Source organism: Onthophagus taurus, chromosome 7 (assembly GCF_036711975.1).
Source record: "Onthophagus taurus isolate NC chromosome 7, IU_Otau_3.0, whole genome shotgun sequence".
Classification (NCBI taxonomy): domain Eukaryota; kingdom Metazoa; phylum Arthropoda; class Insecta; order Coleoptera; family Scarabaeidae; genus Onthophagus; species Onthophagus taurus.
This window is the reverse complement of record NC_091972.1, coordinates 6,994,299-7,017,877: the sequence shown is the minus strand read 5'-3', so window position 1 is coordinate 7,017,877 and position 23,579 is coordinate 6,994,299. Positions and strand designations below refer to the sequence as shown.

At 31.2% G+C, this 23,579-nt stretch overlaps 7 protein-coding genes across 11 annotated transcripts; 4 read left to right on the top strand and 3 right to left on the bottom strand.

The window, feature by feature from the left end:
* Positions 1-86: 86 nt before the first annotated feature.
* On the bottom strand, positions 87-3,231 carry LOC111422813 (3'-5' ssDNA/RNA exonuclease TatD). Its single transcript, XM_023056055.2, has 6 exons — positions 2,869-3,231; positions 2,707-2,805; positions 2,261-2,421; positions 2,015-2,198; positions 1,801-1,963; positions 87-822 (listed from the first exon to the last, which is right to left on the bottom strand). The coding sequence occupies exons 1-6, from the start codon at positions 3,032-3,034 to the stop codon at positions 660-662; spliced, it is 936 nt and encodes a 311-aa protein (XP_022911823.1). The 5' UTR covers positions 3,035-3,231; the 3' UTR covers positions 87-659.
* A 320-nt stretch (positions 3,232-3,551) lies between these two features.
* LOC111422839 (MYC associated factor X) lies at positions 3,552-5,263 on the bottom strand. 3 transcript variants are annotated; one of them, XM_023056087.2, is made up of 7 exons: positions 5,070-5,239; positions 4,857-5,011; positions 4,709-4,774; positions 4,524-4,634; positions 4,317-4,440; positions 4,116-4,262; positions 3,552-4,034 (listed from the first exon to the last, which is right to left on the bottom strand). In XM_023056087.2, exons 2-7 carry the CDS (start codon positions 4,893-4,895, stop codon positions 4,021-4,023), a joined length of 501 nt encoding a protein of 166 aa, XP_022911855.1. In that variant the 5' UTR covers positions 4,896-5,011; positions 5,070-5,239; the 3' UTR covers positions 3,552-4,020. The 3 variants fall into 3 exon arrangements, with proteins under 3 accessions (XP_022911855.1, XP_022911854.1, XP_022911856.1); XM_023056086.2 differs by having other exon boundaries at positions 4,857-5,263; XM_023056088.2 differs by having other exon boundaries at positions 4,527-4,634; positions 4,857-5,240.
* A 40-nt stretch (positions 5,264-5,303) lies between these two features.
* Positions 5,304-6,492, bottom strand: LOC111422836 (mediator complex subunit 6). Its single transcript, XM_023056084.2, has 4 exons — positions 6,311-6,492; positions 6,017-6,213; positions 5,792-5,966; positions 5,304-5,738 (listed from the first exon to the last, which is right to left on the bottom strand). The coding sequence occupies exons 2-4, from the start codon at positions 6,208-6,210 to the stop codon at positions 5,382-5,384; spliced, it is 726 nt and encodes a 241-aa protein (XP_022911852.1). The 5' UTR covers positions 6,211-6,213; positions 6,311-6,492; the 3' UTR covers positions 5,304-5,381.
* On the top strand, positions 6,227-7,230 carry LOC111422838 (N-alpha-acetyltransferase 80). 2 transcript variants are annotated; one of them, XM_071197240.1, is made up of 2 exons: positions 6,227-6,333; positions 6,690-7,230. In XM_071197240.1, exon 2 carries the CDS (start codon positions 6,692-6,694, stop codon positions 7,214-7,216), a length of 525 nt encoding a protein of 174 aa, XP_071053341.1. In that variant the 5' UTR covers positions 6,227-6,333; positions 6,690-6,691; the 3' UTR covers positions 7,217-7,230. The 2 variants fall into 2 exon arrangements, with proteins under 2 accessions (XP_071053341.1, XP_022911853.1); XM_023056085.2 differs by lacking the exon at positions 6,227-6,333 and adding an exon at positions 6,551-6,632.
* A 209-nt stretch (positions 7,231-7,439) lies between these two features.
* LOC111422790 (flavin reductase (NADPH)) lies at positions 7,440-8,552 on the top strand. The gene is made up of 3 exons (XM_023056024.2): positions 7,440-7,589; positions 7,694-8,080; positions 8,149-8,552. Exons 1-3 carry the CDS (start codon positions 7,517-7,519, stop codon positions 8,304-8,306), a joined length of 618 nt encoding a protein of 205 aa, XP_022911792.2. The 5' UTR covers positions 7,440-7,516; the 3' UTR covers positions 8,307-8,552.
* A 1,600-nt stretch (positions 8,553-10,152) lies between these two features.
* LOC111422858 (matotopetli) lies at positions 10,153-14,940 on the top strand. Of its 2 annotated transcripts, XM_071197235.1 has the most exons (6): positions 10,153-10,342; positions 10,503-12,214; positions 14,012-14,144; positions 14,193-14,392; positions 14,492-14,676; positions 14,890-14,940. In XM_071197235.1, exons 1-5 carry the CDS (start codon positions 10,285-10,287, stop codon positions 14,642-14,644), a joined length of 2,256 nt encoding a protein of 751 aa, XP_071053336.1. In that variant the 5' UTR covers positions 10,153-10,284; the 3' UTR covers positions 14,645-14,676; positions 14,890-14,940. The 2 variants fall into 2 exon arrangements, with proteins under 2 accessions (XP_071053336.1, XP_071053335.1); XM_071197234.1 differs by lacking the exon at positions 14,890-14,940 and having other exon boundaries at positions 14,492-14,697.
* A 125-nt stretch (positions 14,941-15,065) lies between these two features.
* Positions 15,066-23,473, top strand: LOC111422911 (microtubule-associated protein futsch-like). Its single transcript, XM_023056184.2, has 4 exons — positions 15,066-15,147; positions 15,199-15,520; positions 15,575-15,718; positions 15,771-23,473. Exons 1-4 carry the CDS (start codon positions 15,078-15,080, stop codon positions 22,219-22,221), a joined length of 6,987 nt encoding a protein of 2,328 aa, XP_022911952.2. The 5' UTR covers positions 15,066-15,077; the 3' UTR covers positions 22,222-23,473.
* Positions 23,474-23,579: the final 106 nt, after the last annotated feature.

Sequence of the window (23,579 nt, the reverse complement as noted above, 5' to 3'; positions counted from 1 at the left end):
ATTATTGCTTTGATGACGTCGAATTTAACTTATTTTGCACATTCACACAAAATACGAAAACATTTAAACGCAAAAAAAATAACGTATAATTGTAAACAACTTTATTTTGTTTATTTTTTACGTGTTTTTATAAGGCACCATCATTACAAATAGTAAATATCACAAAGAATTACATAGAACTTAACGATTTCCTTTGTAACAAGTACATATAAAATATAAATATCTCAGAATAAAAAGAAATAAAGTACCGAAACAATATGCGTTACAAAAATATATAAATAAAGCTCCCTAAAAATACATCTATAATTTTTCGTTTACTTTAAAATCGACAGAAACAAACTTAATTAGGTATACAATATAGGAAAATTTCTTTCTATGTTGTGAAATACAAAATGATTCACCGCTACATGATAACAAAAAGGATTTGGCAAGTCAGGACGTGTACATAACCTCTAAAACATAGATGTTAAAAAATTGCAATAATTAAAAATAAATATAGAGTTCACAATTATTACAAATTATAGAGAAACAACAAAGCTAAGGCAATTGGTATTTATAAAATTAATCCTATTAACTCTTAACTAACATCATACCTCGTATGGTGTCAGTTACGTTTGTAAAATGTATGATGTTAATTCAGGGTTAAAAATCATAAATAATTATTGAGACAACCCAAATAGTTTTAGGGCATTGAAGGCTGTTGCTAAAGCAACTTCTTCCGGTTTCTTATTCATAAAAGCCGCAATCATTTCTACTATTGCTGGCAAGGAACATGGCTCGTTCCTTTGAAACGTACAGTACCGATATAGGAACGTCATTGATCTGTAAAAGAAAATGATTTAAAATTTCCTCAAAATTGTGAATAATTTTAAGGCACATGTACTTTGTATATGTCTAGATAATTCACGATAAGTTTTATCTTGTTTATAAGATAAGATTGTTTAATAATGATGATAAAGTATTTTTCCGTTGATTTACATTGAATTGGTCATTGATTGCTTTTTAATTAAATTCAAACATGTGCCTTTGCTGATGCAATATTGGTGAAATATCAAATTAAGGCAAAGTTCACGTAATAAATTAATTATAAAGCATTAATTTAACTTAATTTAATTTTTTGAATGCTAAGTTGTTAATGATTAAGCAATGACGCATGATTACTTGGAATGTATTGAAATAACTAGAAATCTAATAATAGCTAATATTTAATAGTGCTAGAAAACTCTAGAAATAGCAACAAAAGTTAAATTAACAACTTTTATTAAATGAAGACTAAAAAGAATAAATTATAATGAAATCATATTGAACAATGAAGTAATAAAAACAACTTCCTTCTCCTTGTTCTTTACAAATAACTTTCTAACTCAGTGAGAAAAATGTAAAATGAAAGGAGAATTTTTATAACGAACAGAACGTAATTATTTCCTAATGCATGAACCAGAACAAAATTGTTTATTTAATGAGAGCATTTCATTTTAAAGTAAATAGATAAAACAATACTCTAATTTTATTAACAACTCCAAAGCTTTATCAAATACACTTAGATAATAATTATTTAAATGATAAAAATGATGTTAGAAAGGTGTTTTTAAAGAAATTATAAGATAAGGTCAGCACTTGAAATAAATGTTTTTTTAGTTCAAATGAATTGACGCGAACTGTAGGAAGCTATTTTTAAATAGGATTATTGCGGTCGAAATTAAATGACCTTGGGATGGTATCCAAAAAGGACTGTATCAAATTAAAAATTTGTGTGCCTCATTTCTATGTACATTAACACGTAATTTACATTTTATTTACCTCTCTGTTAGACCATCTTTAACATGAACAGGCAACTTGGAAGCACGAGTATTCGGGTACATAAAAGGCGAATCAGTTTCAACTAAAAGTCTGTCTAACGGTATTAATCCGTCGACTAGTAGTTTACGAACACCTGTATCTGATTTATCCTTACATAAGTATCCTAAAAAAAAAATTTTTATACAAATAAAAAAATAATTTATCATTTATTTACCTGTTAGTCCTATGTAATACCCCCTATCAAGATAATTGAGTGCTTGTTCAACGGTCCCCGTGAAACAATGTACCAAAACGGCGGGTAAATCAGATTTGTAATCGTTGAGGATTTTTAAAAGATCATCATGAGCGTCACGTTCGTGTACAAATAGGGGTTTTTTTAATTTACACGCTAATTCAATCTTTAAAAAAGCGTTAATTTTTTAAATAACACTTAAAACTAATAATGTAATTTTATAATAACCTGTTTACGAAAAACGAATTTTTGCTCATCAGGTTCTGAAAAATTTCTGTTATAATCTAAACCGCATTCTCCAATAGCAACACATTCCGGATTATCAGCTATTGAAACTAATTCCTCCCAGGATTCTTCCGTGTATGATTTTGCATCATGTGGATGTATACCTAAATGTTTTAAGATTAAATTAAGCTTTATTAAAACAATTTTTAATCTTATTCCCTCAAATTTGACATTTTAGGTTAACCTCAAAAACAGAAAAATTATTTTTTTTCTATACAAATTAGATAGCGTAAAAATATTACAACACGCTTTTTATAAAAAGAATTTCACTTTATAACTATGAAATAATAATAAATTAATAAAACCCATAATTTAATTATTTTAAATTTTGAATCTGTCAAATTTGACATGTGTACAACATAACCTCCAAATAAAAAGTCAAAAATAACCTGCTGTTGAATACAATACGCCTGGATAAATCCTGGTTAATCTCAAAGCTTCTTTACTAGTTTTAACTGAGGTACCTGTAACCATTATTTTTTGGACACCTAAAAATCAAAATAAATTTTTTTTATCTTAAAAATCTTATTTTTAGGTTACACTTTTATTACCTGAATCTTTAGCCCTTTGTATAACAGAATCGAGATCCCTACTGTACTTTTTATTAGTTAAATTCGCGCCGACGTCGACAACAATTAAATTTTCGTAACACTGTTCCATAATTTTACCAATTTCTTCAACGCTGGGTACATTTTCAACTTCTTGATTTCCACTCATTTTTGAAAAACTAACACTTTCTTTTTAGTAAATAACTTTTCTTAAGAGAATTTCGTTTAATTCTATTTGACGATTTTAACTTAATTTACAAATATAACCCCATTACGTGTACCCCGAAACGTCCGTACGTCGGTCGCGCGATGTAAAAATAAAACGTAAACAGCTGGTGAACTTGAAGAAGTTCACGTACCAACTGAAAGAGAGACAACGAAAACGAACTAACGTCACCCCGTTGAAGAAATCTGATAATACTCGATGATACTTATCGTTTGGATTAAATTGGATCTCGTTACGCCAAATAAACTCTTTAATTGTTATTAAAATAATACTATTTTATGCGGTTATTATTGGTTCATGAATAATTTAAATAATAGTAATTTATGTTTTTTGTTGAAATTATTTATGAAAACATAAATATTTTGTAATTTGTTTATAAATTGTTCTAAAACATAGGGATCTGTAATTAACTGATATTAAAATATGTAGATGGCGTAATCGATAAGTAATAAAAGGCATAAACATAAAATTAAATTTATTGATTTGTACATCTTAAAGTCTAATTAACAAAAATAATATTTCACTACATCTATAGATAGGCCAAGGATCAGTTTCATAAGCAAATATATTTAATAAATTAATTTGTTTGGTTATGAAATCGAATCTTAGCTTGGTGATAACTTAAGCTTTTTAGAAACGTATAAGGTCATTGCTTAGTTATTATTTTCCTTGTTCTAAATAATAAAAATAATATTAAATATTTTTTTTGATTTTTGGTTTTGTATAAATAAAACTGATTAAAATCATTTAAAAAATAATATTAATAAAAATTAATGTACTTTTTCTTTAAATCTGTTGTAGAAAAATCATAGATTTACATGCAATTAAAAAAAAATAGGGTACTACTTTTTCATCTTACATAAAAAAATAACTTCTTATAACAGATTGAAGATGTCGCTTTTGATTGAGTGGTAATTCTTAAAGTGCTGTCAGTCCGAATAACCTTAAAAATAAAAAGTTAAATACAATAATTATCACTTATTACCAAGCTAACATAAAATTTATAATTATTTTTAGTTTTTACCAGTTTTTAATTTTTTCGATCTTCTGTGATTTTGAGTAACAACAGCTTCTACTTCAGAGGATTCAGATTCAGAATCAATAAAATCTTCTCTTCCATCCGGATCAGATGTTACAGAATTAGCAGATTTAGCCTTTTCCAAAGTGCGAACTAAAAGAAAGAATCTCAATAAAATTAAGCCTTACTTTATCTGTATGCATTTACTTTGAGCTTCTAACAAAGAATTTTGTTTCCGAAGATTATCAATGTCTTGTTGATGAGAAAAGTTTTTCTTTCTCATAGTTTGAATGTATTCAGCGGCTTTTTTCAAAATTTGCGCCCGACTCGCCTGTAATTCAAATAAGAAACAGTCGCTCGCGAGTTGTATCCTGTTAAAAACGGGATAACTGAAAATAAATTGGAAGTGCATACCACTTTTTCCCCATTTAATTCTGGTACCGCATCTCTTAAACTGCTAAAACTATCTTTTATGTGGTCCCTTCGTTTACGTTCCAATGCATTGTGGTGTGCCCTTTTTTCAGCCTAATAAAAAAAATGACGTTTACTTCAAATTTCCCGCAATTTTTATGTTGACAACCAATAATTTATCAAATTACCTGTGAAAAATATTGGTTATTTGAGTTTCTAGGGGTTGGTTGCCGTGAATCCGAGTCATCTCCATCCTAAATAATTAAAAAAAATGTTATTATTGTTATTAATTATATCTTTCATCACGTTTTATTTTAATCTTATTATTTTACTCACGTCACTGTCGACGTCGATATCCCTATCGTCGTCGCTCATTTCGCTTTTGTGACCCGTTTTTGCGAAAGTTTAAACACCTCTCTCAAAAACCAAGAATCAAATTTACGGGGCCCCCCCGATACGAATTAAAAGAAAAGGTCCAAGGTGACCTGTCACTAAAAGTAAACTAAAAGTTGGATTTTCTACGCGTATTTACTTTTGGGCGTTTTTCACTTGGGAACTATTCGCACTTCCTTTTCTAACTTTCCATGCCAATATGAGGTTGGCTATTAGGAACTAAGGGAAGGACGTTGCCACAAAAGAAATTATCATGAACCAACCTCAATTACCAGCAACGAACACGCTTGATACTTCCCAGTTATCGATCGAGGCTGTGATACACGTGTGTTAAAACACGTGACCCTCATACAAGAATTACAGTGACATCTGTTAATAGAAAAATATAAATTAGATAAAGATTACAGTTTTCTGTAGTATATTATAAAATTATTTTTTATTTCATTACAAAAAAAAGAATGAGATTAACTAATTTATTCTTGGTTTCTTCTCAGGTGGTGGTTTAATTTTGTCTTGTTTCTCTAATTTAATATCTTTGTTCTCTGTAGCTCCATTTTCGGCTTCTATTTTAGGATGTGGCGCCGTTTTGATTTGGGGTGGAATTGGAAGAGGAAATTTTTTGATTAATTCACCCAAAAGCATATCAACCCTTTGGCGTTGAAATAATGAACTCGGTTCTTCTCTTGGTTTTTCTTCTTTAGCTTTTGGTTTATCATTATTTCCTCTTTGTGATTTAAAATCCCATGAATATCCTTTACTTGCATGATATCTAGAAAAACTGGATGCTTCTTCGAATGCTCCTTGCAAATGATGAACTGCAGACAACTGAAAAGTGTGTGTTTGAAATATTTTTGTTTACAATACATTTTTAAACTGACCAATCGAGAATTTAAGACACTGGCTAAATCGGGAGCTTGATAAATAACACCAGCAATAATGTAATAATCAGCTAAAGGGGTCACTTGTTGAACACTGTGTCTATGTTGTTTTCTAATAACATATAAAATTGGTTCTTGGACGTGCAATAAAGTGTATTCTAAACCAACCATGTTACTAAAGAAAAAAATGTTTTAATTCAATTTTAAACAAAGAAAGCAATTTACTTCAAGTGATCAGGATTTAGCCGTTGCATTTTAACAATCTCATTATTACAAGTTCGATCAAAAAATGGATTAGACCGCTCTGAAAAGTAATCCATAACATTTTGAGTATTTAAATTTGGAATCCAAGCGGAATCATGCCATGAAATACTTAAAGGATTATCTGTAAGGCTTCCTGGTACTCCCATACGTTGCATTTTCTTAAAAATAAAGATATTTTTAGAGAAACTCTAGCTTTGCCACAGAATATTTTTAGGTTATTTTTAGCATATTAAAGATATTTCAATAAAAACTCACGTTCTAGTTTGAAAACGAAAAAGGTAATGTTTGCTTAATCAAAATTCACCGTTAATTCAATAAAAATAGTTTTTATTTTCGTTATGCTTTCGCTTTTTACGAATGTTTACTTCACTCAACTTTCAACACAGCTGATAATGCATTCCATTTCATGTGAAATTATGTTGTAGATGTGATTAAACGGTGTTGTTAATATTAAAATATACATTCCACGATGCATTTGGAAAGTTTTATTTGTATAAAAAGCGAAAAAAAATGAGAATTGCTCGAAAATTCTTTTTAGGTTATGTTTCATCTAGTTATATTTTAACATATAAAAAGAGTAATATTAACTAAACTTTTTGTAAAACACACTTATAATCAATTTAATTCATTTTAGAAATGGATTTTCCTGTAGTGCCCATACATAAACACCCAAAATACAAATTAGAATGTTGTAAGTTAATTAACGATGAATGGAAACGAAGCGAAACTGCCCGGATGCGAAGTTTAGACTGTTCCAGTGATAAATTACCGACTTCTTTAATATTATTAGACGAAAACGACCGTGTTATTGGGCATTGTAAACTTTCACCCATCCCGAGTATACCAGGAAGTTGTTATATTGAATCAGTGGTTATTTTAAAAGATTTAAGAGGAAAAGGTTATGGAACGTATTTAATGAAACGAGCGGAAGAATACTGTAAAAATGTTTTAAAATTAAAAGTAATTTATTTATCAACAAAGGGGCAAGAACCATTTTACACCAAGTTAGGTTACCTTATATGTCAACCTGTTTCAATTTATGGCTCTTTTATTTCTAATAATACAATAAATGTAAAAAACGAGAATAGTATAAATGTAAATAATAATTGTAATATTAATACTGTAAATGGTAAAACTTATATGTGTAAATATATAGCGTGATTTTTAAATTTAAACTTGTTTTTTTTCTTTATAGAGGTCGCTTACATCAATTTGATTTTAAAGGTAAAAGAAATCGTTTGATTTTTTTATTTTAAAATATAAATAAATATAATGAATGTAGAAATAATCTAAATTGAGAATCTATTATTTTATGTATATGATTCGTAATTTAAAATTTTAAGCAGTAACCAATAAAGATCCCTAATTTATCAACAAAATCTAAACCATATCTAAAACGTCAAATTGTAGTCATGTTTGAAAATTGCAATTAAGGTATTATTCGACTAATAAACGCACAAAATGGAAAGAATTGTGATTTTTGGTTCGACCGGAATGACTGGGTTATGTGCAGTCGAAGCGGCTGTCCAAAAAGGTAAAATTTACATTATATTCGAATATTTACATTACATTTATAGGTTATGTTCATCATTTTGTAACTTTAATCTCGATTTTATCCATTTTCTTAATGTTTGTTAGGATTAAACGTTCGCGCATTTGTTCGAAATCCATCTCTTCTACCTGATCATTTACGCGACAGCGTCGAAGTTGTTAAAGGAGACGTCCTCGATTACAAAGATGTTTTGAATGCTATTAAAGGAGTTACTGCTGTGGTAGTTGTCTTGGGTACACGAAATGATTTGAAAGCCACCACAGTTCTTAGTGAGGGTACCAAAAACATAGTACAAGCTATGAAGGAGTTGAATGTTGAGATCATCTCAATTTGTTTATCTGCATTTTTATTTTATGAACCTGAAAAGGTTCCCCCGGTTTTTAAGGAGATAAATTCTGATCATCAGAGACAAATGGATATTGTTAAAGGTTCTGGATTAAAATTTATTATTGTTAATCCACCGCATATAGCAGGTATAATAAATTGTGTTATTTATCTATAAAATAATTAATTTTTTGTTATTGATTATGAAATGTTTTAGATATGCCTGGCTTAGAGTACACTATTTCGCAAGATACTCCAGGAAAATCACGTGTTATTACCAAGTTTGCATTGGGAAAATTTTTAATTGATTCCATATTATTACCTGAACGTTACGGGCATATTTATGGAATTTGTAATAAAGCGCAATGTGCATAATAGAATTTTTAGTGTTTTTAACAGTTATTTAGTTTTGATTTTTTTTATGCTTCTTGTTTTGTAGATGTTTTTTTTTTCATAAGAATTAGAAGAATTGATTATTTCAAAGTTGTTGTTTAGGTATGAGGTTTCCAAAAAGTTCTTTAATTACAAAAATATTATAAGATGGAATGTGTATAAGGTGTTTAATGAATGTTTTTATGTTTGAAGTAAAAATCTTGATTTAATAAATGTAATTTTAAATAATTAATTCGTATTTATTTTAATTCATTGGGTTTTTGGCAGTTTGAACTTATCAGTTAAGTGGCTGACATGTGAAGGATTCGAGTTTCTTTTGAGTTATAAACATTAATCATCAAATATGGATCTTAAATTTAGTAGTAGCTCATAACATCACAACATCAGTATTTAAGAATTGTTCAAAACTGTTGATGTTAAGGCTGGACTTTTTAACTTCAAAAGCGCATCATCAGAAGAAGAACTGGAAAGATACAAACAAATAAGAAATAAAATTTCCTGTCTAGGAATGTTTAAGCATTAATTTTATAATTTCAATAGTTGTTTGGCCTCTTTGTCTAAACATTTCGAATAAAAAGCTAGATTTCCGCGCGAATAATACAAAAAAGTCAATTAGGGAATTCCCCTTGTCTACTGTCAAAGCTTCTACAGGAAATTGTTTGTAATTTTTACTTATGGCTGCCTTTTTAATAGATAATAAGTAAAAAAGTAAAGGTCGATAATTTAAATAAAACTTTCTTCAACATTTTTATATGGCATTGATAAATTGGCAATACAAGGGCAATACCTTTGATTATATAATCAAAGGGCAATACCTTTTAGTGCATTACATGAGGTATGGGGTCATACACACTTATTAAATTTAGAGAAAATTTTTATGTCAAACGATATATGCAAGTATATGCATGAACACAAAGTAAAAGAAATATTTTGATCAATTTTATATTTTGCCTAATTTGAAGTGAAAAATAGCAAATATTCAAACGAAATAATTTCGCGACTTTTCTGTGACGTAGGAACCGCACTGCCTAAAACAAGTTAAATTGTCCGTTAGATAGCGCTTGCGGTGTGACAGTGTCAAAATAAAACCATGGATGTAATAGAGTGTCTCTATTACATCCATGAACAAAACATAATAAACATAACCTACAAACACTCTATCTCTTTTCAATACAACCTAAATGACGTTCATCTCTTTCTCGCATTTGAGCGGGGAGCAGGGGACGCAAAAGTGAGAATCGTACGTCATCAACGCGGGAATTTTAAAAGCGCAAATGGGTATATAAATTTTCAATAATTTTTTTAACAATGACTTTGTTCGAAAATAAAAAAAAAAAAAATAACGGTAACTATATTTTTATATAAACTTTCAGAAAATATAATAAAAAAAAAATCGTGTATGACCCCATTGTATTAATTTAAGCTTGCATTTTATGATTTTGATGATTTAGGTTGGTATTTTTGAGTCAACTCGAGTCAACTTCAGGTTGGTTAGGTTAAATTAAAATATTGCCTTTATAGGAAGATTTTATTTATTTAAAAAGAAAATTCGTTATGAATATGAAGAAATATTTATTTATTATGTAACCTTTCAACATTAATTTCAATAAAATTTTTATTGTTAAAGATACATTCTAATCTCACTTTGCAGGTATCTATACTTAACCTAAAATTTTCACTTTAACTATTTGATTATTTTAAATAAAATTTTAATAACAATTAATGTTTTTTATGTATCTTTTTATGATACATAAGTCTTGTTTTATTTATAAAGAGAATGTTAATTAATTTAAGTAAAGGTAGTGATTTTATATTTTTAGGTTACTTTAAGTTGGTATTTCGTGGAACTCCACTCTGTTCGGTCATCGTTTAAAAATTTTAGTGCCATATTCGTAAGCATTAAATTTGCTTATTCACTGCGGGGAATTTCATTTTGGAGTAGAAAAAGAAATTTGCGAAAATGTACACGTATTTTACTGTTGAAGAAAAATCTTTTGATTTATACATTTCTTTGAAAGGTAACCTAAAATGTCAACATCACATATTAACTTAAAATGTCAACATTTTTGGTTAGTTTTTGTCAGCATAGCAACGACAATCTGGATTACCTAGTTACCAAAAAAAATAAAATTTGTTATTATAAATAATTTCGTGGTATTCTACGTGATCATTTTCCAGATCTCTATGAACCAGGAAGCATAGCAAATGTGATCGTTGAGCCCAATTCGGATCATCTAGTTGCATTGAAGATGAACGCAAGTGATTTATCTTTTATAAACGTTCATCAAATGGTCCCTGATACAACGGTGAGTACTCTAGAGTACGAAATCGACAATATGTCACAAGAATGCATCATGAAAACGCCGGTAAGTCCGGATGTATCACCGAATTCTCATTTTCAAAGTGAAAAATTACATTTTAAACTCCCAATGGTAAATGTTGATAATTCTTCGATAAGAGTGATTAAAATCGGAAGCTTGGATGAAAATGTACTATCCGAAACTGACTCAATGGATTGTAAACCTACAGTTAATTCTCAGCATAATCAGAAAAGGGAATCTAAGATACCTAATATTCCAACTATGATAGCTTGCCAGAATTGCGACACGAATTTCCCAACGAAATATCAATATCAAAGACACCAGTGCGAATTTAACGCTGAAAAAGTTGTCTTAAAACCGAATGTTGATATAAAAGATATCGATAAAGGGATGAGAATGAAATTTGATTGTTCAACGTGTGGAAAACAGTTTGTAAGTAAAAATAATTTAGAACGTCATCAGACAAGTCATGATGAAACAAATATTAATGTATGTGAACATTGTAACAAACAGTTTGTTAGTGAGAATCGTTTAAGAATACATAAAGAAAATCATTGTAAAAAAGCAGGTGATATTTCAAAGTTTTATAGAAGCGATGTTACAGTTTGGAAATGCGAAAATTGTTATCAAGTTTTTGCCACACCAGCATCAGCTAATAAACACGTAGAAAATTGTGCAGAAAATTTACATATCAATAAAAACGGTGTCGATAAAACTGATGATGACAACGAAGATTGCAAAGCTTTAAACGACGAAATTAAAAATGTATCAACAGTAGCACCCGATTTATTAGAGCAAAGTGGTGGGTTTCAAGAAAAAGATACACCATCGAATAAAAACGTTCAAAAATTCTTAACCGAACAATTATTACAATGTGAATATTGCAACCGAACTTACGCCGATAAAAGATGGTTATTAGCTCACCAAAAACAACACACCACCGATGTTAATTACGAATGCATAACATGTTGCGAAACTTTTGATTCGTACGTTTTCGCTTCAAAGCATTGGTTAACAAAGTGTACGGACCAAGCGAATTTGTTCTATCTCCCAAAATTAACGTATTGCGAATATTGCGATCGTACATTTAAGTCACACGAAATTCTTTATACCCATAAATATAAAAAGAAACATTATACGCCAAAAGTTTACGTTTCGTTAACTAAAGATAAGAACAAAGAAGCAATCGTTAAATTAATCGAAGACGTATTGTTTTCGATGAACACCGAAGAAGAGGACAAAGAAAACGATGATGGTAATCAAAGTAGTAGTAACAAAGAAAATGGCGATGACAATAGCGATATTGTTATTAAATCGGAAATATGCAGCGAATCGAGTGGATTCAGTAAATCGGATGGGAACGGTGGCGAAAATGAAAAGAAACGACGCGGCCGGAAACGGAAATGTTCCAGGCAAATAAGTAAAAATAAACGTTTGAATGCTGTTGTTGATGATGGGTATAAATATCAATGTGAACGTTGCGTAACCGTTTGGAATAGTATTGCTGATTTGGAGAATCATAGAGAATTGGAACATCCCGCTAAGTTTAAATGTGAAGAATGTGGACAAGTATGAATTTTTAATTTAATTTTTTCTTCAAACGTTAAACTTAGTATTCAAATAGTTTTTAATTTCTATACTTTGTTAATTATGCGTTTATATGTCTCATTGCATTTATAACATCACGAAATTACTTGTATACGCCACTAAAAGAAGCTTCTATTTTGGATTATGTTTTAGTCTAATCCATTCCGTTTCTCTGGAAAGTTCTTTCTCGTCCGTGTAGTCCTATCGAGATACCGGAAAGATTTGTCTTGTTGATCCTAGTCTTGTCCCATTTCTAGCAAATTACGTTGCTGCCCTTGATTGCAGGTCCGTTTTAATTTTATTGATTTGCTTTCTCATTGTTGAAAACTTTTTCTTTCCATATACTTGGGAAGTATTTCGGTTTAAAAGCAGCATTAATTATGTGTAATAATTTAGTAATCGCCCGTTTTGGTAGGTGTTTCAATGTTTCTCCATTAATTGGTCATAGTCTACTGATTTCTTTATATTAAGTTTTTGTATTTCATAATACAGTTCTTTCATTCTTACACTTAGCCCGCTAAGTTTAAATGTGAAGAATGTGGACAAGTATGAATTTTTAATTTAATTTTTTCTTCAAACGTTAAACTTAGTATTCAAATAGTTTTTAATTTCTATACTTTGTTAATTATGCGTTTATATGTCTCATTGCATTTATAACATCACGAAATTACTTGTATACGCCACTAAAAGAAGCTTCTATTTTGGATTATGTTTTAGTCTAATCCATTCCGTTTCTCCGGAAAGTTCTTTCTCGTCCGTGTAGTCCTATCGAGATATCGGAAAGATTTGTCTTGTTGATCCTAGTCTTGTCCCATTTCTAGCAAATTACGTTGCTGCCCTTGATTGCAGGTCCGTTTTAATTTTATTGATTTGCTTTCTCATTGCTGAAAACTTTTTCTTTCCATATATTTGGGAAGTATTTCGGTTTAAAAGCAGCATTAATTATGTGTCATAATTTTGTAATCGCCCGTTTTGGTAGGTGTTTCAATGTTTCTCCATTAATTGGTCATAGTCTACTGATTTCTTTATATTAAGTTTTTGTATTTCATAATACAGTTCTTTCATTCTTACACATAGTATATTATACTGCTGATCACTTTGAATTACGCTGGAACACTATTTAACATAGTTGTTCAGATGTTCAGCAAACAAATTAACTTTTTCTGGATTGCTCTTAGCCCAATTTCCATTACTATTTCGAATTGGAGGTGTATGTGTTTTTGGAATTTTAACCTTCCTTCTTGGCTTCCACAAAGAATAATCAGTACTGGCATCGTCAGTAAGATCTTTTAAGTAATTTTGAATATTACATTGTTTATGGCTATCTGTTAATGCTCTTAATTCGGCTGTTATTTTATTTAATTTAGTTTTATCACTAGGAGTTCTATTGGTTTGCCATTTCTTTCTCGCTTTCCGTTTTTCTGCAATTTTGTCTCTTTTTTTTTTCTTGAAAGCTTGGTTAGCTTTCAAAAGCAAGGTGCATCTTCTACATAGCTCTTTGTATAGTCGGTGATGAGCCTCAGCCTGGCTATAACACTTCATAGTGATATTTTATTATTTTTTCTATGTATGAATAAAATTATTCATAAACACGTTTTGTATGACTTTTAGGATAAAGTAAATAGTCAAAAACAAGTGCTAGTTGTTTAACGAAATTTGTGATTTCTCAATTAATTACTCTATTAATATTCTGTCATTCCAACGTTTGAAGAAAAATATTAACCACATAAAAATTTACATTTATTTCATATTGTAATATAATTAAATTATTTTTTTAAGGTTGTTCATAGTGCAAAAGCTTTATTAATCCATAGTAGAGCTCATCAAAGTTTAAAACCGTACGTTTGTGAAATTTGTAAAAGATGTTATTCACAAACTTCCCATTTATGGCAACATATGAGATTTCATCAAGGTAATATATAATTTTTTTTTATGAAAATCTTTTTATGTTTCCTTTTAGGTATAAAACCTTTTGCATGTCCCCACGAAGGTTGCGAAGCTCGTTATACGATCCGACCAGATTTAAAAGATCACATTAGAAAAGTCCACACCCGAGAACGTCCTTTTAAATGTTCCGTCTGTGATAAATGTTTCCTAACCGGTTCCGTTTATTATCAGCACCGTTTAATCCACACAAATGATCGTAGATATGGTTGTGATGTAAGAAAAAATAAGATCATATCCCTTCTATTCCTTATTTTTCATTAAATCATTTAATAAAATCCTTTTTATAATAACCTTCTCATAAAATCCTTTTAGATTTGTCAAAAGCGATTCTTCCGAGCTGACGCACTCAACAATCATCGTAGAATTCACACCGATGAACGTCCGTATCCTTGTGATATTTGTGGGAGACAATTTCGACAAAAAGGTGATAGGAATAAACATGTTCGTACCCAACATCCGTCTTAAATTTAAATTAAATTTTTTTGTTAATAATAAAGGTAAGTTAAAAATGTTTAAGATATTTAAATTGTTTTGGTTGTATTAATTTTTGATTTCTAATTAAGATGCATGTACCGATCTAATTTATTTAACTTAAATACAAAATAAAAAACACTGAATGTTGTAATAATAAATTCTAATTATTTGTGTATAGTATTTATATGCAATAGAAAAATAACTAAAAAAATCATTCTATTTATTGTTACTAATAGAACCAGTTCCATTTAGTCTTTATAATGAAGTCAGGAAAGAAGAATTCCTTTCAGTACACGTGCTTACACAGTTATATTTATGTGACCAGAAATCAAAAACAAAAATTATTCCCGTCATATATTTAATGTCTAAATCTAAATGACATAACATTTATCACCAAGTTTGAAAGTACAAAACGAGCGAAAAAATGGTTGTTTATAGAATTTATTATGTAATGGTTGATAAACCAAGTAAAGACGTGAATATAGTTTGGAAAGGTAATCAAAAAGATTTTTTTCAAGAAATATTTTTCACCAATAATTTTTTAGTTCTTCATTTGGTAATACAAATTTTGGCCGCTATTAGTGGAATAGTAAATGCCGCCCAATTTTATGTTGTATTGCTGGGATATCACCACAAATGTCCTTTATACGCCAATTTATATTTTTTCCGTATTCACGAAAAACACTACGACGTTAACCACGTATTACCACATAATGTATGCATCAGTTTATCTGAAACGAAATGGGGTAAAGATTCTTATTGTGAGTATACGTTTAGTGTGTGGCTGATTAGTTTCATAAGCGGTTTTATATTGGCGGTATTTTTTTACTGGAGTAGATCCGGAGGAGCTGGAGAAGAAAGCGATTCGTAATTTAAAAGACTTTAATTTTCCATATTTACTTTTATGTCAATATATTTTAGATTTGTCCAACCGTGGAAACATGTTTTTCCAACTTTTATTGTATCAATTATAATGACTATTGTAATCACAACTGCAGCTTTATTACAATTGGATGGTTTAACCGTATTTTGTAATCAATTTGAACCTTATCTTCATACGAAAAAGTAAAAAATAAAATATTTATTTGTTACTTATATACAAGATTTTTCATTTTAGATGTAACCAGGATATGAATGCCTTTTCTGTACCATGGACTAAAAAAACTGTCAATATTTATTTGGCAATTGTGATTTTACGAATTTCAATTCCATTATGTGTTTTTGCCTGGGTTGCGCATACAGCTGTCCTTTTATTAAGAATGTGTATTTCACCAGATTTTTATGTCCAAATAATTAAAATAACCGGAATATCAAAAACGGTCCGGGAAAAACATGTTTCCGGTGGCGACTATTTTCCAAAACCCCACGCTGGAATTCATGGATCTGTGCAATCTCTTCACAACCTCTATTTTGAGAGGCACCCACATTCGCCACACGTAAAATTTGCAGAAGAAATACCAAGAAAACGAAGAAAATATGAATCGTCCATTAACGATGATGATGATCAAAATAGTAGTGATCATAACATTTATGAATTTAAGCCTGTTCTACCTGAATTCTTGAGTGCATCTAATCTAGATTTAGATGATAATCTTCGATATTTATTTGATGAAAAGTCGGGCGCAAACCTTGATGTTGATAATCAAAGTGAACTTAGTGGACCAAGTGGATATAGTATTAAAGAGAAATTTGGATATTTCAGTGTAGGTAAAGTTGATACAGATGAATATAAAATTGACGAGAAAAAGATTATTCCACCTAAAGTTGCGGTTGATAAGTTGCTTGGTGCTGCTGGTGGGGTAAAAGAAATTCCTTTGGATGTTATAAAACAATTAATTCAAAACAATCAGATGGGTATAAGCAAAGGCAACGAAGATATTAATTTTAAAAGTCCTAGTGAGCAAATTCCTGGTAGCAACGAATATGCAGATGATGAAAATAGAATATTTAATGAAATGGGCCAAGATTCATTCTTCACAAGAAACATTTCTGACTGGCACGAAAAGTCACCACAAGAGTCATTAAAAAAATCTGATTTAGAAAGTCCAAAAACTTTAGGACTAACACATCACAGTGCGGGAACTCCAACGCAAGTCGACCCAACCCAACGAAATCAAATTGATAATGAATATGCAGATGATGAAGATAGAATATTTAATGAAATGGGCCAAGATTCATTCTTCACGAGAAACATTTCTGATTGGTACGAAAAGTCACCACTTGAAGAGTCACAAAAAAAATCTGATTTAGAAAGTCCAAACACTTTGGGACTAATACATCATAGTACGGGAACTCCAGCGCAAGTTGAGCCAACCCAACGACATCAAAATGTTGGTAATGAATATGCAAATGATGAAGATAAAATATTTAATGAAATGGGCCAAGATTCATTCTTCACGAGAAACATTTCTGATTTATACGAGAAGTCACCACTTGAAGAGTCATTAAAAAAATCTGATTTAGAAAGTCCAAAACCGTTAGGAGTAGCACATCATAGTACGGGAACTCCAGCGCAAGTTGAGCCAATCCAACGAAATCAAATTGCATCCACTTCTTCGGAAAAAAATATTTCAAGCTCTAGTACATCTGTGTTAATAAGTACTACCGAAAAACGAAGTTTGCATACTGTAGCAAGAATTCTTTCTGACATGGATCGAGATCCATTCTTTGCTGAAAAAGTTTCTGAATGGTATAATAGAATAAAACCTATTGATGCCAGAGGAATTGATAGTCTTAATGAAAGTAGATTTAAAGGTATTTTACCAAGGAAATTATCACCAATAAAAGAAGAGCAACTAGAAGAGTTACCAATAAAATCTCCAAAACCACATCTTCAAGAAAATCTTGGTCAAAAAAGTATGTTAAGTACTTTTTCGGATCAAGATGAAGCGGAGCAGAAAGTATCCACAATATTTTCTGAAATGCGTCATGACCCGTTTTTCTCAGAAAAAATGTCTGAATGGTACGGTGAATTACCAAGTGATAATGTATCACAAAAGCTACCATCAATAAAAGAAGAAAAAATAGAAGAAATACCAACAAAATCTTCTGATATAGAAAAACATGATTTGCAAACTCCAAAATTGGAAAATTTGTCAACAACAACTTCTAAATTAAATGAGGTACCAACAGTTATTTCTTTTGAGCAAAAATCTGAATTGCAAATTCCTAAACAACAAGAGATACCAACATCTTTAGTTGCACTAGAAGAGCCTCCAATGTCGGAAGAGTTACCCATAAAATCCATTGACTTACAACAACCTGGTTTACAAATACCAATGCCGGAACCGTTACCAAAGAAATCTTCTAAGAAACAAAAAAATGAAGGGAAAACTCCAAAACTGAAAAAGATACCAACAAAATCTTTTATAGGACGAAAACATGATTCGCAAACTCCAATTGACGAAGAGTTACCAACAAAATCTTCTGAAGAACAGAAACAAGATTTGCAATCTCCAAAGCATGAAGAATTACCATCGAAAATTGCTGACATACAAAAACATGATATAGAAAGTATAAAATTGGAAGAGTCACCAACAAAACCTTCTGGTACACAAAAGCAAGATTTGAAAACAGCAAATCTTGAAGAGTTTCCAACAAAAAGTCCGGATATACAAAAACTTGGTGCATTAAGTACAAAACCAGAAAATCTGCCAATAAAAACTTCTGGCATACAAGAAGGTGATTTAAAATCTCCAAAACTGGAAGAGGTACCAACAAAAAGTTTTGATATGAAAAAACAAGACTTACAAACTACAAAGCTTCAGGCGTTACCAACGAACATTCCTGACATACAAAAAGATGATTTAAAAAGTACAAAGCTAGAACAGTCACCAACAAAATCTTCAGACATAGAAAAACATGACTTAGAACCTTCAAAACATGAGGAGTATCCAACAACTCGTTCTGACACACAGAAACATGATTTACCAAGTACGAAACTAGAAGATTTGCCAACAAAAACTTCAGATACACAAAAACAACATTTGCAAACTCCAAAGCATGAAGAGTTACCATCAAAAATTGCTGACACACAAAAACATGATACAGAAAGTACAAAATTGGAAGAGTCACCAACAATACCTTCTGGTACACAAAAGCAAGATTTGAAAACAGCAAAGCTTGAAGATTTTCCAACAAGAAGTGCGGATATACAAAAACTTGGTTCATTAAGTATAAAACCAGAAGATCTGCCAATAAAACCTTCTGGCATACAAGACGGTGATTTGAAATATCCAAAACTGGAAGAGGCACCAACAAAAAATTCTGATATGGAAAAACAAGACTTACAATCTCCAAAGCTTCAGGCGTTACCAACGAATATTCCTGACATACAAAAAGATGATTTAAAAAGCACAAAGCTGGAACAGTCACCAACAAAATCTTCAGACTTAGAGAAACATGACTTGGAACCTTCAAAACTTGAGGAGTATCCAACAACTCGTTCTGACACACAGAAACATGATTTACCAAGTACGAATCTAGAAGATTTTCCAACTAAAACTTCTGACATACAAGAAGGTGATTTGAAATCTCCAAAACTGGAAGAGGCACCAACAAAAAATTCTGATATGGAAAAACAAGACTTACAATCTCCAAAGCTTCAGGCGTTACCAACGAATATTCCTGACACACAAAAAGATGATTTAAAAAGTACAAAGCTGGAACAGTCACCAACAAAATCTTCAGACTTAGAGAAACATGACTTGGAACCTTCAAAAGTTGAGGAGTATCCAACAACTCGTTCTGACACACAGAAACATGATTTACCAAGTACGAAACTAGAAGATTTTCCAACTAAAACTTCTGACATACAAGAAGGTGATTTGAAATCTCCAAAAGTGGAAGACTCACCGACAAGAATTTCTGAAATGGAAAAACAAGACTTACAATCTCCAAAGCTTCAGGCGTTACCAACGAATATTCTTGACATACAAAGAGATGATTTAAAAAGTACAAAGCCAACAGAATCTTCAGACATAGAGAAACTTGACTTGGAACCTTCAAAACTTGAGGAGTATCCAACAACTCGTTCTGACACACAGAAACATGATTTACCAAGTACGAAACTAGAAGATTTTCCAACTAAAACTTCTGACATACAAGAAGGTGATTTAAAATCTCCAAAAGTGGAAGAGTTACCAACAAGAATTTCTGAAATGGAAAAAGATGACTTACAAGCTTCAAAGCTTGAGGCGTCACCAACAAACGTTTTTGATACACAAAAAGATGATTTAGAAAGTACAAAACTTGAACAGTTACCAACAAAAACTTCAGACATACAGAAACACGACTTGGAACTTCCAAAGCTTGAGGAGTATCCAACAACTCGTTCTGACACACAGAAACATGATTTACCAAGTACGAAACTAGAAGATTTTCCAACTAAAACTTCTGACATACAAGAAGATGATTTGAAATCTCCAAAAGTGGAAGAGTTACCAATAAGAATTTCTGAAATGGAAAAAGATGACTTACAAGCTTCAAAGCTTGAGGCGTCACCAACAAACGTTTTTGATACACAAAAAGATGATTTAGAAAGTACAAAACTTGAACAGTTACCAACAAAAACTTCAGACATACAGAAACACGACTTGGAACCTCCAAAGCTTGAAGAGTACCCAACAAGTCCTTCTGACATACAGAAACACGATTTGCCAAGGACAAATCTAGAAGATTTTCCAACAAAAACTTCTGACATACAAGAGCGTGGTTCGCAATATCCAAAACTCGAAGAGTCAGCAGCAAACATTTCTAGCATGGAAAAAGATGACTTACAAACTGCAAAGTTTCAGGCTTTACCAACAAACATTTCCGACATACAAAAAGATGATGTAGAAATTACAAAACTGGAACAGTTACCAACAAAAACATCAGATATACAAGAACGTGATTCGCAATCTCTAAAACTGGAAGAATCAGCAACAAGAGTTTCTGACGTGGAAAAAGATGACTTACAACCTCCAAAGCTTCAGGTCTTACCAACAAACATTTCTGACATACAGAAAAGAGATTTGCAACCTCCAAAACTGGAACAGTCACCAACTAAAATTTCTGACATACAAGAACATGAATCAGAATCTTTAAAACGAGAACAGTCACCATCAAAAATTTCGGAAGAAATGAAAGTAATACACCTGAATACATCTTTAGGAAACGTTACAGAACTTCCATTAATTGTTCCAAAATTGTCATCAGAAGTAAAACCAGTTGAAACAGCGGAGATTCAGTCAGAACCAACATTAGATAAATCAAAAATACAGATAGCAGAATCACCTGATGAAGTTGCAGAATCATCAGTAATTGCAACCAAACAACATCAGGATACGTTTCCTGAAGAAATTGAAACAACCAAAATTGATATTGATTATCCATTCCGGGATTTAGATTTACCGGAAACAACTTCACAGATGTTAGATTCATTTCAACAAACAACTGGTTACGATTTAAAACAAACTTCACACCAATCTCAAAATGAGATACCAAAAGAAATTAGTGTAGCTCCATTAAGTACTACTTCAAAATTGAGTGCTTCTAAAGATTCAGTAACAAATCTGCCTTTACGTGAATCAAAATTACCTTTAGGGTCTAAGCTGATTGTATCAGAAGAGCAAAAAGAAATCAAATCAGAAGAAACTTTATTAGATGATTCAAAACCTTTATATCAAAAGCAGCCATCAGATAAAATTCCAGAAGTAGTTGGAGCATCATTAGATAATAATAGTGAAAATCTTTTAAAATCAAATATAATATCACAAGGTATGGTTCAAGATGATTCAAATTTACCTTCCGAAAGTGTATCAGTTAAACCAGAAGAAATTTCAATGAAATCATCGAATTTATCTCTTAGAGCGGTTGAGAAAAATTTAGGAACACCAACACTCTCCGAACCACACTTAAAAGAATTACCAGAAACAGGACATTTTGATATCCTTTCACCATCAACGTCTCCACTAGAAACAAAACGTTCAAGATCTCCAATTGAAAATCGTAGCCAAGACACTCCCTTTGAAGTTGAAAATCGTTCAGAACCCCATTCCAGATTTTCAGTAGAAAATGAATTACCAACAAGAGAAGATCATTTCGTACATCCAGAGATTCAATTATCTCCAACTCAACTTCCACCAATAAACGAAAATACAGTACGTGAAGATTCGAATACTGTGTTAAACATAAATCCATTTTATCCAAGCACTCGGTCACCATCTATTCTTCTTCCACCGCCAACTGTTCAAATAAGTCAAGGAGAAAGTCTACATGATTTTATTTCTCATCGTGTCCCACCAGTTGCAGACGTCTTTAATCCGACTCCTCCACCATTATTTGGTGGACGCGGATTACTAACTGGTACTATTGGTCAACCACCTAGAAATAGACATCCGATACCCCCTGCTCAATTACCACCAAATGTACGACGTCGAAATAACTATGGGGTACATTTCAATTATAGAACAACTGTAACAGAAGCAAATAATGAAAACGACAATGATGACCAAGAATCTAGAGATTTAAATGCCAGAAGTAGCCGAAGAGGTCGACATAATGAAAGAGAACGAAGAGGCAATTGAAAAAAATTTGGATTTTTAAAAGTTTTAGAAGTGAATTTTTTATTTTGTATTCGTTTAATTTAATTAAAGAATTTTGCCTTTAAAATGTATATGTGTCATATAATTATAATATGAATAAAAGAATATCTGGAATAGACTTGCACCATGCAAGGTCTGATAAAAGGCTAATCAGCCTACTAAGTATATATCAACTTGGGGATTTATTCTTCATGTAAAATCCAACCCAACCCAAAGAGGATTAAGGTGAGGTGAGTTATCTAGATGTTGCCGCACTACCAACGAAAAATGTGGTGGAGCACCATCTTGGAGAAACTACATAGTTGTCTAACATCAAGACCAACATCTGCGAGCAATCCTGGTAAATTATCGCGTAAAGATTGTAAACTGCACCAGTTAATTGATTTTCCAGAATGAAATGGCTAATAAGTAGTGAAAGTGGTAGAATTCGTTTATTCAGTTGCTCAAGACACTATAGGTCACCACAAATAATGTGGAAATGAATATGATGATGAGTGTAGAAATAATGGAAGGAATGAATGCCACAAAAAGAAAATGCCTACAACAAAACATAAGTATGAAGAGAGTTGAGTATGAAAAATATCGAAGAGAGGCCAACAAAACTTGCCCAAACATCAGGAGAGAACAATCAATTAGTACAGAAAATATGGAGAATTGAACAAATTCCAGCAGAATGGAAGGTTCCATGGAATCCAAAATGAATCTATCAACTCTTGTAAACTCTATCCACAACATCTCGAAGAAAGACCCAGACTCCAAACTCAAGATCTATCGCATTATTACAAGATCAAGAACAGAATATGGATGCGAAGCAGTAAAATATATGGACTGATACAAGTTTGTGCAGGAATATGGAGACTAAGAGTGAAACACTAATTGACATGGTGCAGACATAAAAAAATATAAAACGACACATAAATTATGACAAACAACTCTAGTTTATATTTAAATTTAATGTAGTATTTTAGTATAGTATATCGCACTAATTACAATAAAAAAGAATTATTTTCACCGTCCTTAGAATATCTGACCACAGTCTTCTACTTGGAGATTATCGTTATAAATGACCATATCCGAATGAAGCCGGTATTAACCCCATCGAATATCTTCAAGAAATGCGAAAATGTCGTCAATGTATCCAACACATAAAAGCAAAATTTATGGCAATACCAACTTAAATCCATGCAAAACTAATTCATTATTTAAATATTTAATTAGAATGTACATATTTTATCGTCTTCCTTCTCTATTCCTTCGAACCCATCGACCCCTTTCGTTTAAATGTATCAATTGTTGTTCGTTGTTTTCATTTCTCGTTTCTGCTAAAGCTGCTCTATACG